Source organism: Salmo trutta, chromosome 2 (genome assembly GCF_901001165.1).
Source record: "Salmo trutta chromosome 2, fSalTru1.1, whole genome shotgun sequence".
In the NCBI taxonomy this organism is placed as follows: domain Eukaryota; kingdom Metazoa; phylum Chordata; class Actinopteri; order Salmoniformes; family Salmonidae; genus Salmo; species Salmo trutta.
Window position 1 is genome coordinate 6,265,844 of NC_042958.1, and position 12,767 is coordinate 6,278,610.

The window sequence follows — 12,767 nt, forward strand, 5'->3', positions numbered from 1 at the left end:
CTGTATACTGTTACGTAAACTGATCCCCCCCTCTGCCCCCCCAAAAAAGTGAGTTCATAGCAGGTAGGCTATTCGAAGCATGTGTCAGCTGAGGTGATTGGAAGGTCTGAAGAGGCGGCCAACTCCAGTCATCTCAGTGGGGGGGGAAGCTCAACACACACACACACACACACACACACACCTCAATGTAGGAAAGTAGTTCAGGCTGTTTGGATGTATGTGCAGTGCACAGCACATCATTCCTTCATGATGGCCAGGGGTTTTATAGGCTAGATGGGTCAAGTTCATACTAATAGGGGATGGGGAGGGGTAGAGGTAACGTTTTTTTGTTTTGCCCTTGAGAAAGGCACTTGGCCAAAATTGCTTCTGGAAATATCCTCTAGATAAAAGGATAATGACAAAAGCAATTCACCCGGTGGCTTAATACGAGTGTCTGTAGAGCATTTGGGGGACAGAAAGTCAGCGACTGATTAAAACAGATTGCAAAACAGGTAGGCCTTGACTATTTCCAATGTAACAGAAGAGGAGAACGCCCAATGTACTTCCTCTCTGGCAGCATTCCGTCTCTCCTTTCTTCGACCTTTTTACATTGTACCAACAAACAGGTGTGATCATTCTACAGTGGTCCATGCAGCGTACGCTCAAACAGGTGTGATCATTCTACAGTGGTCCATGCAGCGTACGCTCAAACAGGTGTGATCATTCTACAGTGGTCCATGCAGCGTACGCTCAAACAGGTGTGATCATTCTACAGTGGTCCATACAGCGTACGCTCAAACAGGTGTGATCATTCTACAGTGGTCCATGCAGCGTACGCTCAAACAGGTGTGATCATTCTACAGTGGTCCATGCAGCGTACGCTCAAACAGGTGTGATCATTCTACAGTGGTCCATACAGCGTACGCTCAAACAGGTGTGATCATTCTACAGTGGTCCATACAGCGTACGCTCAAACAGGTGTGATCATTCTACAGTGGTCCATACAGCGTACGCGCAAACAGGTGTGATCATTCTACAGTGGTCCATGCAGCGTACGCTCAAACAGGTGTGATTAGAACGTCAGTCGCACATTTGAGCTGTCCACACTGTGTTCGTGCAACAAAAAAAAGTGACCAGTTTATCATTGGATGCAATGTTCAGACATTCACAGAAGTAGCGACAGCATAACACAATCATCCAAACCGGGAAAATGTAGGCTACATTTGTCCTAGCGCTAACTGAGGAAAGACTGAGGTAACACAAGCAGGCATATTTAGATAACTCTCGGCTGACAGAAGCCACAATATGAATTAGCTAAAAGCAATCAGTATTTATAATTAAATCACATTACGAGTGAGCTCACCATTGATCGAAATTACGTAATACACTTTCTAGTAAATGAGAGTTATCCGACGATGGGTAGTTTGTGCGCGCTGTCGTGTTTGTTTTTTGGCGTCAACCAGAGATAGAAAAGAGGAGACAAGATGAGTTTGGTATGTTTGCAGTACGCATGTTGAAGGGGGTGTGTCGTCTACGATCATTCACTTCCCTTCATTCACTTCCCGGTAGTTTACTCGAAAGATGAGTTACCATTCCTTCACCTCAGTAGAGCATCTTTGTTCTGACATACGTTTACTTGACACCCAGAATGCATTGTATAATGTCAACAAACATGGCGCCACAGATAGCTGGTAAACAGCTTAACATTAGCTCATTGTAAAATCAGTACAACCTTCAAAAATGTATTTTACACAGATCATGTGTCCATTACAATCTATGTAATAATCAGAATGCATTAGATGTCACCAGTACTTGAAAACATGTGAATAAAACTGTAAATTCCAGCCAGAAAATGTACCAATTCGTGCAAGACTGCGCAAATGTCTGCATACTTGATCTGCGGAAACATCAGGGAAGTGCTTGTGCTCTCCTCAAAAGAGGGAAGTTTGTCAGACTCAGTAAAGCCTCAAAAATAAAAATTGTCCTCAACACTGAAATGGGCTACTTCTATGTGAATTAATGAGGAGGACGGAACAAACCTCAATTTAAACTGTTGTTAGGAAATAAAACTTGACAAGACGAAACATAGCCTATAGATAGTTATCAGAAAGCATGTGTTAACTGTACTGTTGTGTAACAAAATCACATATTGGAACAGTGAGTGCATTCTGACATCACGTTCATAAAACAACTCACGCTGAGGAGACCATTAGAGATATTTGGAACTCATATGTGAAAAGGTTAAAAAAAAAATAATAAAAAAAAAATATGCAGTCGCAGCAGAATTTGGAACTCATATGTGAAAAGGTTAAAAAATAAATAATAATAATAAATTTTTAAAAAAATACAGTCGCAGCAGAATTCTCGATCCCGGGCGAAAGCGGGGGCCGTTTGAATGCATCACTACCCCTGAATCCAATCACAGCTGGGCACAAATACAACTTCTCAAATTAGTTGTGGTTCCTTACTCCAAGGACAAGAGGCAGTTTGGGGTCGGTCACGCAAATGTTTCCCACTCCTCTGACAAAAAGGCAGATTTACTGTATTGACCATAGCAAACACCCCAAGTTGTGGGTGGGGGGGGGGGGGGGGGGAGAAATCACTCCAGGGGAGAGGTTATGGATGTGACTGAATTCAAAAGTCTTGCTCTGCACTGTGCCACTGAGGACTGGAGTTTATCCCCCCTTTTTGATATTCTGATGCCGAGTCGACACGGCAGCACAGGCGCTTAAAGCTTTTGATGTGGTCTTATCGGTGACATGGAGATAGCACTTAAACTAAGCTGCACATATTTTTTTATTTCCCTGACGAACATGCGCTGTTTACTTGCAGTATGCAAGGAGCGAGCAACGCAAGTTTTAGGCAGATCGCAAATTAAAGAGGGCTCTGAGCCGGCAACACAGGATTGCTGAACACCACGGGAGCTCTACGCTGGACAGTAATGAGGTTTGCAAAAGGTCACTGGAGGATGCAAAGGTCAAACACCAGCTGTCTCAACAGATAATGTGAAATGAACTGCTATTGTCACTAAATGTCCCATCCAACGCAGCTAAAGGTGATGGAATTGTTGCCGAGTCCATTTAGAGAAGTACCATGATGAAGCCTAAACAGCATTGGTAGGAGGTCCAATCTAACTGACAATTGTCCAATTTCAGAGGGAAGACTGTCATGCATGTTACCGACTGCATGGTGAGCACTACTATCACCAACGAGCTGAAATAAGGACATGTAACGTGTGTTTACATTAACTATTTCATATCTGGTCCATCTTGAAGCTGTGCATTATTTATGACAGCGGTGATCGCATCAAATATTCTAGGGGAGGGAAACTGGGGATGTACAGACTCATCCACCCCTATTTTACACACAACAGCCTCCCAGAAATGCACACATATCAGAAGCTTAGCATCTAGGCTTGGTGTAAAAATAAATAAACGTAATCAAAAAAATAATAAATTGTCCAGCACCTTCAATCTGAGAAAGTGGTCTACTCCTTTATCCGTAGGATTATATGCATCAAGCATATTGATTTCATTCTGATGCAAATACTCCTGCCTCGTTTAAGCTCTCACGTCACCGAAGCACGTCAATCATATTTCAAAAATGGACAAAAATCCTCCCTGCAGGTCAACATAACAATTGAGTTTTATTTAATAACATTCTTTAAAAGGACACTGGTTAAAACGTATGGGGAAGCGCTGTAGAGCTGGGACTGTATTCATCATGTTTCCATCGACTCTCCCTTCTCTCCGTCCACACAAAGGAATGTCACACAACGGGAACATCGTGAGGTTCCAAACCAACAGAATTATTCTTTATTCTAGTAAATCATTTAGTTTCTGGTAATCACAGGCTAAACGTACTCACAAATATATTTTTTTTATTTAACGAATAATGGCATTTAGGATGAAGGAAATCAATTCTCGTGAAACGTGTGAAATGCACATTGTCAACCACATAGCTGTAATGGAATGTACAATAATCGACATTAGTTATTTAGAAAACATAGAAAGAGGGGGGGTCCAAGTCCTTAGGGGGGGGTTGTCTCACAATGTTCAATTGGATGGATAAATGTTGAACGAGAACTTTAGCTGCCCAGCTCTACACTTTAATAGCAGCTCCGCTCAATTTCGAGCAAAATTCATCAAACTGATAAACGACTAGCCAGTTACATAAGACTTACATGGTCAATGGCTGACAATTGGCTCACATTACTATCTAAGGGGTGTCCGAGTAACCTTTGAGCCACAGTGTTACCAGCAATCCGTGTGTCAAGGAAATAATTGGCTATTTTGAAAAAAAATCACCACGAGTGAGATACAAGACAAATTAAAAAACGAAATGTTGCCAGTTCTCGCACGACAGCACAGCGACTAGCTCGTACAATGAGTACGACTTTGAATAGCCTCTCAGATCAGTCACTAGCTAACGTTAGTTCGCCGTTTAACTTTTGTCAACAGCGTTGAAACCTTCTGTTTTACAACAACAACAACAAAAGCACGAGTGACGAGCAACTGCATACTGTAGCAGCAACAAAAGACTAGCTAAATAGATGAATTATAGCCAACTGTATAGCTATTACGGTGTCAAGTTCAACCAAACCCAGCTCTTTCGAGTATTTATTTGCTAGTTAACCAACAGTAGCAGTTTATTAACAGTGACTATTTAGCTACACAGAGGCAAATGCAAAACATAGCCTCATGGCAGAAACGTCCAGGCAATGGCTTTCTTCAGCCCACAGTCCACTCCTCGGTCAGTGTCCAGCACTAGAAATGAACAACTAATGCCGATAAATAAAACAAACAAACAGCTGTGAGGGATGTAAACTTAAAAGTATTTTCTCAACTGAGGAATAACAGTTACTAGTTTAAAAAAAAATAAAAATAAATATCAGTCAAGAACTCGAAAACATGTTACAAATGACTTCGGGCATTGATCCTGGACTAAAGCCAGGATCAATGCCCGAACAAACAAACAAAAACAAAAATGGTAGCATGTGTCTTTTTTTTAAATCTCTTTTCTCTGGCAAAGACGTTCCCGTCAACAATAAAACATCGCTCTGACAGCGCGGCTTGCTCCGACTCTGACCTGCGCCATCTTTGAAAAAAAGTCTTTAGGCTACCGCTTCTTGAAACAAAGAGCAACAACCGACGCCCCGATATCAACTTCGTAACCACAACAATATTGAAATAAAGAAAAAAATGTTTTTTTGCCCAAGACATAACCTCGTTCACTTACCATCATTTTCTTGAATCATAGTCCCAATGAAAAGGACTATTAATACGAGACAACAGTGTAGTGGATCCATCGTAGTTGAGACTTTACTCTAGACTGGCAGTCTCAACTTCTCTCCCGAGTCCATGGTTGAGAGGGGGGGGGGGAAACCCGTCTGATTGGCTGGGACCGCTAGTACCACACCCCGCCCAGACCAAGCAAGCCTTCTTGTACGGTTGTAAATATTTCATGACAGTTCACAGAATTATCCATTTGTTCATCTCAATTGTCAGTAGAAACCACATTTGTTTTAAGCAAGTCAGCTATATCAGCTAAAAAAAATAAAAAATAAAAAATAAAAAAAGTCAGCAAATTAAACTAAATGAACTGTTTCTGCTGCGAGACAATACTCCGTTGATAGCAAGGTGTAGCAGTGATAAGGATTCACTCCATGGTGCTGAAAAGAAGGCTCTGCTGTTGGGACAGCTTTCTGTAGACCCTAACAGTTTGTGGGCACCGTTTGTCACCGTTATAATGGAATTCATGTATTGTTTAGTGTTGTGGCTTTGCTGGCATGCATCTAAAATATATATTTTTTGCTCACAAAGATTTCCATACTAAAATTGCCACTGAGCTTTTACAAGCCTATTTACAGCTTGCTTGTCTTTATAGGCAAAACACACTTACATTTGAGTCATTTAGCAGACGCTTATCCAGAGCAACTTACAGTAGTGAGTGCATATTTTTTCGTACTGGTCCCCCGTGGGTATCGAACCCACAACCCTAGCGTTGCAAGCCCCACATGCTCTACTAAAAGGCGCTGCATGGTCAATGCATTGGCCGTGCAGCATTTACGGTGATATGGCGTCTGCAGATGTTAGAGCATTCATACTTATTGTGCTTGGAGGGAGCAGTGCAGAGCTGTCGTGAAGGTAGTTGTCAAGGAAGTGAGTTTGTGTTTATACAAAACCTCCCGCCCCCACCTAGCGTCAACCAATCATGTCAATGCGGAGCTATACGGAGCCCTCCGCATTGTAAAAACACTTGAGAGGTGCACGGTGATGCTCTTATGGAGCTCGATTTGACCTCTGCATGCCTCTGGAGTCTCCGTGATTGCAAGCTTAAGCTCCAGCTGGAGTGGTGTAAAGCTTAGCGCCATTGGACTGTGGAGCAGTGGAAACGTGTTCTCTGAAAGGATTAATCACTTTTCACCATCTGGCCGTCCAACAGATGAATCTGGGTTTGGTGGATGCCAGGAGAACAATACCAGCCCCAATGCATAGTGCCAACTGTCAAGTTAGGTGGGGGAGGAATAATGGTCTGGGGCTGTTTTTCATGGTTCAGGCCCCTTAGTTCCAGTGAAGGGAAGTCTTAAAGCTAGAGAATACAATGACATTCTAGACAATTCTGTGCTTCCAACTTTGTGGCAACAGTTTGGGAAAGGCCCTTTCCTGTTTCAGCATGACAATGCCCTCGTGGACAAAGCGAGGTCCATACAGAAATGGTTTGTCAAGATCGGTGTGGAAGAACTTGACTGGTCTGCACAGAGCCCTGACCTCAACCCCATCGAACACCTTTGATATTAATTGGAACGTCGATTTCGAGCCAGGCCCAATTGCCCAACATTATTGCCCAACCTCAGTAATGCTCTTGTGTCTGAATGGAAGCAATGTTCCAACATCTAGTGGAAAGCCTTCCCAAAAGAGTGGAGCAAAGGGGGGACCAACTCCATATTAATGCCCATTATTATGGAATGACATGTTCGACAAGCAGGTGTCCACATACTTTTGACCATGTAGTGTGTATGGAATTGTTTTAAGGTCCTAACAAGGATCATTTTGCTATTTGATTTAGAATTTTAAGACCCGGTGAAGCATAAAAAAATATATATAAAAAAATTATTTGATAAAAACATATTTTTGGCCTTACTGCTATTAATTAGCCCATACAAACGCATTGAATAACAGATTCACTACATGGGACAACAGATAGTCCTCACTGCTATTAGCTCATAGAAACACATTGAATAACAGATAGTCCTTACTGCTATTAGCCCATAGAAACACATTGAATAACAGATAGTCCTTACTGCTATTAGCCCATAGAAACACATTGAATAACAGATAGTCCTTGCTGCTATTAGCCCATAGAAACACATTGAATAACAGATAGTCCTTGCTGCTATTAGCCCATAGAAACACATTGAATAACAGATACAAACACATTGAATAACAGATAGTCCTTGCTGCTATTAGCCCATAGAAACACATTGAATAACAGATTCACTACATGAAACAACAGATAGTCCCCCTCAAAAATCTAAAGGAACTTGTTCTGAAGTGTCTGTCCTATATCTGCATTTCTTTTGGACATGTATTAAACCATTGTCATTATATCCTATTTTTAGGTCACATTGATATTTTCTATAGCGAATGAAGGAACAAGCAGCTTTGACTTTATTTACTCTTGCTCACAGTTCACCCAAACTGAAGAAACGCATAATTTACATTGTCAAACATTGCATAAAAAATATCAAAAGAGAACACTTAGAATACAGAACACATGGCCAACATAATACAAACACTTAGAATACAGAACACATGGCCAACATTATACAAACACTTAGAATACAGAACACATGGCCAACATTATACAAACACTTAGAATACATAATAGACTACAGTCTTGATAGTAAAACTGTATTGTGTAAAAAATATGAATAGCCATAAATCATTAGAGCTAAGAGCTACAGCGAAACTGGACCTAGGAAAAAAATACACTGCTCTGCTTTCTTGACATCACAATCAACCAATCAAGTCCTACAGGCCCTAGTTTTATCACACCTGCTGCAACCTGGTCTCAGAGCATTTTGTATTATTCTTTATGTAAATCCGAGACACTCCATTTAGTATGATATGTTACGTTTTGTATGATATGTATTCATTTGTGGATGTCCATTATCCATTTCGTACAATATGTTACGAATTAGCAAAACGTATGATATTATGAAATACGTATGAAGGTATGAAATTCCAATTTGTTGTGGCTAACTTTAGCTAGGTGGCTAGGTGTCTAATGCTAATGTTAGCTAGGCTAGGGGTTACATTTAGGGGTTAATAAGGTTAGGGTTATGTTAGGAGTTAGATTAAAGGGCTAAGGATAGGGTCAGGGGAAGGGTTAATTAAAATGGTTAAGGTTAGGTTTACACACTCACTCACTCAGCCCTTCTGCTACCCTCAACAGATGACCTCCCCTCCCATACCTGTGCTTGGTGACAGAGATTGATGATGGTCCATTGTTTGATCTCCATCTGTGTAATTTCCTGAATATTCAGTTTGCACACTCTGCAGTCCCACCAATCCCCCACAGATGCATTAATGAGTCCCCTCCTTAAAAAAAACTAAGGGGAAATCAACGTGAAAACGCTGCTCTTTGGATATTGCGACGGCCGGCAGGCCAGTGTTTGCTCAACAGAGAGAGAGTAGAGTGGACTATGCCCCTCCTGGAGTCATCTACTCAGAAACAGCCCAGGCTCTGGTGGTGGTGATGGAGGGGTGCCAGCGCAGGCCGGGAATGGTTGGGTGTCCTTTATCTGTCATTCCTATTTTTGGTGGGGTGACCTGGTCCCCAAAAAAATCCCCCCTATACACCACCATTAGGATCTTGGCCACTGTGGCGTCTTGTCCCCTTAGGGACAGAGCAGAAGGCTGAGGAGAATTTACAGATGCTACGCTGTGTCAGACTAGCACGACAGCCCCCAGACAAGATGTTGACTTTTTACAATTGTGTCATTTCACTCTGGAGGGTGTGGCCTTTTCCGATGGTCCTGAATAAGTTTCCCCCTCCCAAATCTGACCCGAGATCAGGACCAGGACTTATGATCAAATTATGTATAATTCGTCACCTCGTATTTTTCAGTTCTTATTGTTCTGAAGTAGGTCCCTTCCAATACAGTTTGCACATTTTTGGGGTACAACTTATTTGCCAGGCAATGAGCTCGACTATCATACTTATAGTAGCCTATGTTCAGCCAACCTGGTTGGCTTTGAAATCTGGATGAGTAAAGGTTACAGACGATAACGTTGATGTTATGTCAAAGTGAAGATGGTATAATATGCTAAACATCTCTTTTAGTGGCTGAAACGATGGCAGTAACGATCAGTCCACTGAACCATTGTCACGTTTGACGTCGGTGAAAGAGGACCAAAATGCAGCAGGTACGTGTATGCTCATTTTGACTTTTATTTAACTATCAAAAGAACACTCCAAAACAACAAAACACGAAAACGAACTAACAACAAAACAGTCTGGCAAAGCCTAGGGCTGAACACAGAACAATCACCCACAAATCACAAACACACCCTTATATATGGGACTCTCAATCAAAGGCAGATAGACAACACCTGCCTTCAACTGAGAGTCCCAACCCCAATTAACCAACATAGAAACACACTCACCAGATTAGACATAGAAATACATAAACATAGACTATAAACCAAAACCCCGGAAATACTAAATCAAACCCCCCTTTGAACAAACACACCACCCTGAACCACATAAAACAAATACCCTCTGTCACGCCCTGACCAAACTACAAAACAATTAACCTTATATACTGGCCAGGACGTGACAGTACCCCCCCCCCTTAAAGGTGCTACCCCGGAAGCACCTTAACAAAAAAAAATACCCCCAAACAATACCCAAAAGAAAAATTCCCCCTTACTAAAGGGAGGGAAGGGAGGGTGGCTGCCGTCAACGACGGCACTGTGCTACACCCCCCCTCCCCAACCCACCTATTTTTGGAGGTGGCTCCGGCTCAGGCCGTTCCAGGCTGTCTGGGCAGTCTGGCAGCTCGGGACAGTCTGGGCAGTCTGGCAGCCCGGGACAGTCTGGGCAGTCTGGCAGCCCGGGACAGTCTGGGCAGTCTGGCAGCCCGGGACAGTCTGGGCAGTCTGGCAGCCCGGGACAGTCTGGGCAGTCTGGCAGCCCGGGACAGTCTGGCAGCCCGGGACAGTCTGGGCAGTCTGGCAGCCCGGGACAGTCTGGGCAGTCTGGCAGCCCGGGACAGTCTGGGCAGTCTGGCAGCCCGGGACAGTCTGGGCAGTCTGGCAGCTCGGGACAGTCTGGGCAGTCTGGCAGCTCGGGACAGTCTGGCAACTCGGGACAGTCTGGGCAGTCTGGCAGCCCGGGACAGTCTGGGCAGTCTGGCAGCCCGGGACAGTCTGGGCAGGCTGGCAGCCCGGGACAGTCTGGGCAGGCTGGCAGCCCGGGACAGTCTGGGCAGTCTGGCAGCCCGGGACAGTCTGGGCAGTCTGGCAGCTCGGGACAGTCTGGGCAGTCTGGCAGCTCGGGACAGTCTGGCAGCTCGGGACAGTCTGGCAGCTCGGGACAGTCTGGCAACTCGGGACAGTCTGGGCAGTCTGGCCACTCCGGCAGTTCAGGGCAGTCTGGCCACTCCGGCAGTTCAGGGCAGTCTGGCCACTCCGGCAGTTCAGGGCAGTCTGGCCACTCCGGCAGTTCAGGGCAGTCTGGCCACTCCGGCAGTTCAGGGCAGTCTGGCCACTCCGGCAGTTCAGGGCAGTCTGGCCACTCCGGCAGTTCAGGGCAGTCTGGCCACTCCGGCAGTTCAGGGCAGTCTGGCCACTCCGGCAGTTCAGCGCAGTCTGACCACTCCGGCAGTTCAACGCAGTCTGACCACTCCGGCAGTTCAGCGCAGTCTGACCACTCCGGCAGTTCAGCGCAGTCTGACCACTCCGGCAGTTCAGCGCAGTCTGACCACTCCGGCAGTTCAGCGCAGTCTGACCACTCCGGCGACTGTTGACTGGCGGGCAGCTCCGACGACTGTTGACTGACGGGCAGCTCCGACGACTGTTGACTGACGGGCAGCTCCGACGACTGTTGACTGACGGGCAGCTCCGACGACTGTTGACTGGCGGGCAGCTCCGACGACTGTTGACTGGCGGGCAGCTCCGACGACTGTTGACTGGCGGGCAGCTCCGACGACTGTTGACTGGCGAGGCTGGGTTTACGCACTTGCCGTTTAGTGCGGGGAGCGGGAACAGGACAAGTCGGACTGGGTGGACGCACTTCCGGGTCCGCACGAGAGACAGGAGCTGGAAACCCAGGGCTATGGAGGCGCACAGCCGGTCTAGATCTTACCTCCTGCACAACCCGCCTTGGCTGGATGGAACTAGTAGCCCTGTACGAGCGGAGTGCTCGTACAGGGCAGACTGGGCTGTGCAGGGGCCTGATGGTAGCCGTGCGTAGAGCGGGAGTTGGGTAGCCTGGTCCTCGGAGGCGTACCGGCGACCAGATGCGCTGCGCAGGCATCCTCCTACCAGGCTGGATGCCCGCTCTAGCACGGCACCTGCGAGGGGCTGGAATAACTCGCACCGGACTGTGCGTGCGTATGGGTGAGATAGTGCGCTTCTCAGCGAAACATAGCGCTCTCCACCCCATACGCTCCTCCATATAACCACGGGTAGCTGGCTTCCGGCTCTTCCTTCGCCTAGCCAAACTACCCGTGTGCCCCCCCAAAAAAATTTCTTGGGGGTGCCTCTCGTGCTTCTCCCTCAGCGCGTCTCTGGCCTCGTACCATCGCCTCTCCGCCTTGGCTGCCTCAATTTCCCACTGCGGGCGCTGATAATCCCCAGCCTGATGCCAAGGTCCGGCCCCGTCCAGAATTTCCTCCCAAGTCCACTTCTCCCGCCAGTCCAACTCGAACGCCGTCTGCTCCTTCCTCTGCTGCTTGGTCCTTGAGTGGTGGGTGATTCTGTCACGGTTGACGTCGGTGAAGGAGGACCAATACGCAGCAGGTACGTGTATGCTCATTTTGACTTTTATTTAACTATCAAAAGAACACTCCAAAACAACAAAACACGAAAACAAACGAACAACGAAACAGTCTGGCAAAGCCTAGGGCTGAACACAGAACAATCACCCACAAATCACAAACACACCCTTATATATGGGACTCTCAATCAAAGGCAGATAGACAACACCTGCCTTCAACTGAGAGTCCCAACCCCAATTAACCAACATAGAAACACACTCACCAGATTAGACATAGAAATACATAAACATAGGCTATAAACCAAAACCCCGGAAATACTAAATCAAACCCCCCTTTGAACAAACACACCACCCTGAACCACATAAAACAAATACCCTCTGTCACGCCCTGACCAAACTACAAAACAATTAACCTTATATACTGGCCAGGACGTGACAACCATAGTCATTTTCATAATGTATGTTCAACTCCAAAAACAGGCTGTTTCTGTTTAAATGTAAAGGATTTAAGTAGGGCAAGTGAAAAATATTTAATCTTAGGGGAGTGCCTTGCTCTCGAGTGCACTTGTTCAGTGAATTACATAGTACTGGAAAGATAACAGAATTTCTGTACTAATTAGGGGGGGAAAAAAAGGGAAAAAGTTGAAGCTCATGAATATCTCTACAAGTCTTGTTCTTCATGTTGAACATTGTTGAACATTGTTGAACACTGCACGTTTCTCTAGAATTCCTTTTGGAAAGAGTACAGGGAGGCACAAAAAATGATTTCAACTTGTATCATT

General features: G+C 45.3%; 1 protein-coding gene across 4 annotated transcripts in view; it reads right to left on the reverse strand.

Moving 5' to 3' along the window:
- The window catches only part of LOC115149427 (TGF-beta receptor type-1), an 82,063-nt gene extending 76,713 nt beyond the window's left edge, over nucleotides 1–5,350 (reverse strand). For 2 of the 4 annotated variants that reach the window (XM_029692287.1, XM_029692281.1), the window contains exon 1: nucleotides 5,218–5,350. In XM_029692287.1, coding sequence (XP_029548147.1) covers nucleotides 5,218–5,287 — 70 coding nt within the window. In that variant the 5' untranslated portion in view covers nucleotides 5,288–5,350. The remainder of the gene's footprint in view (nucleotides 1–5,217) is intronic. The other 2 variants (XM_029692294.1, XM_029692275.1) reach the window with 1 other exon arrangement.
- Between the last annotated feature and the right edge of the window lie 7,417 nt (nucleotides 5,351–12,767).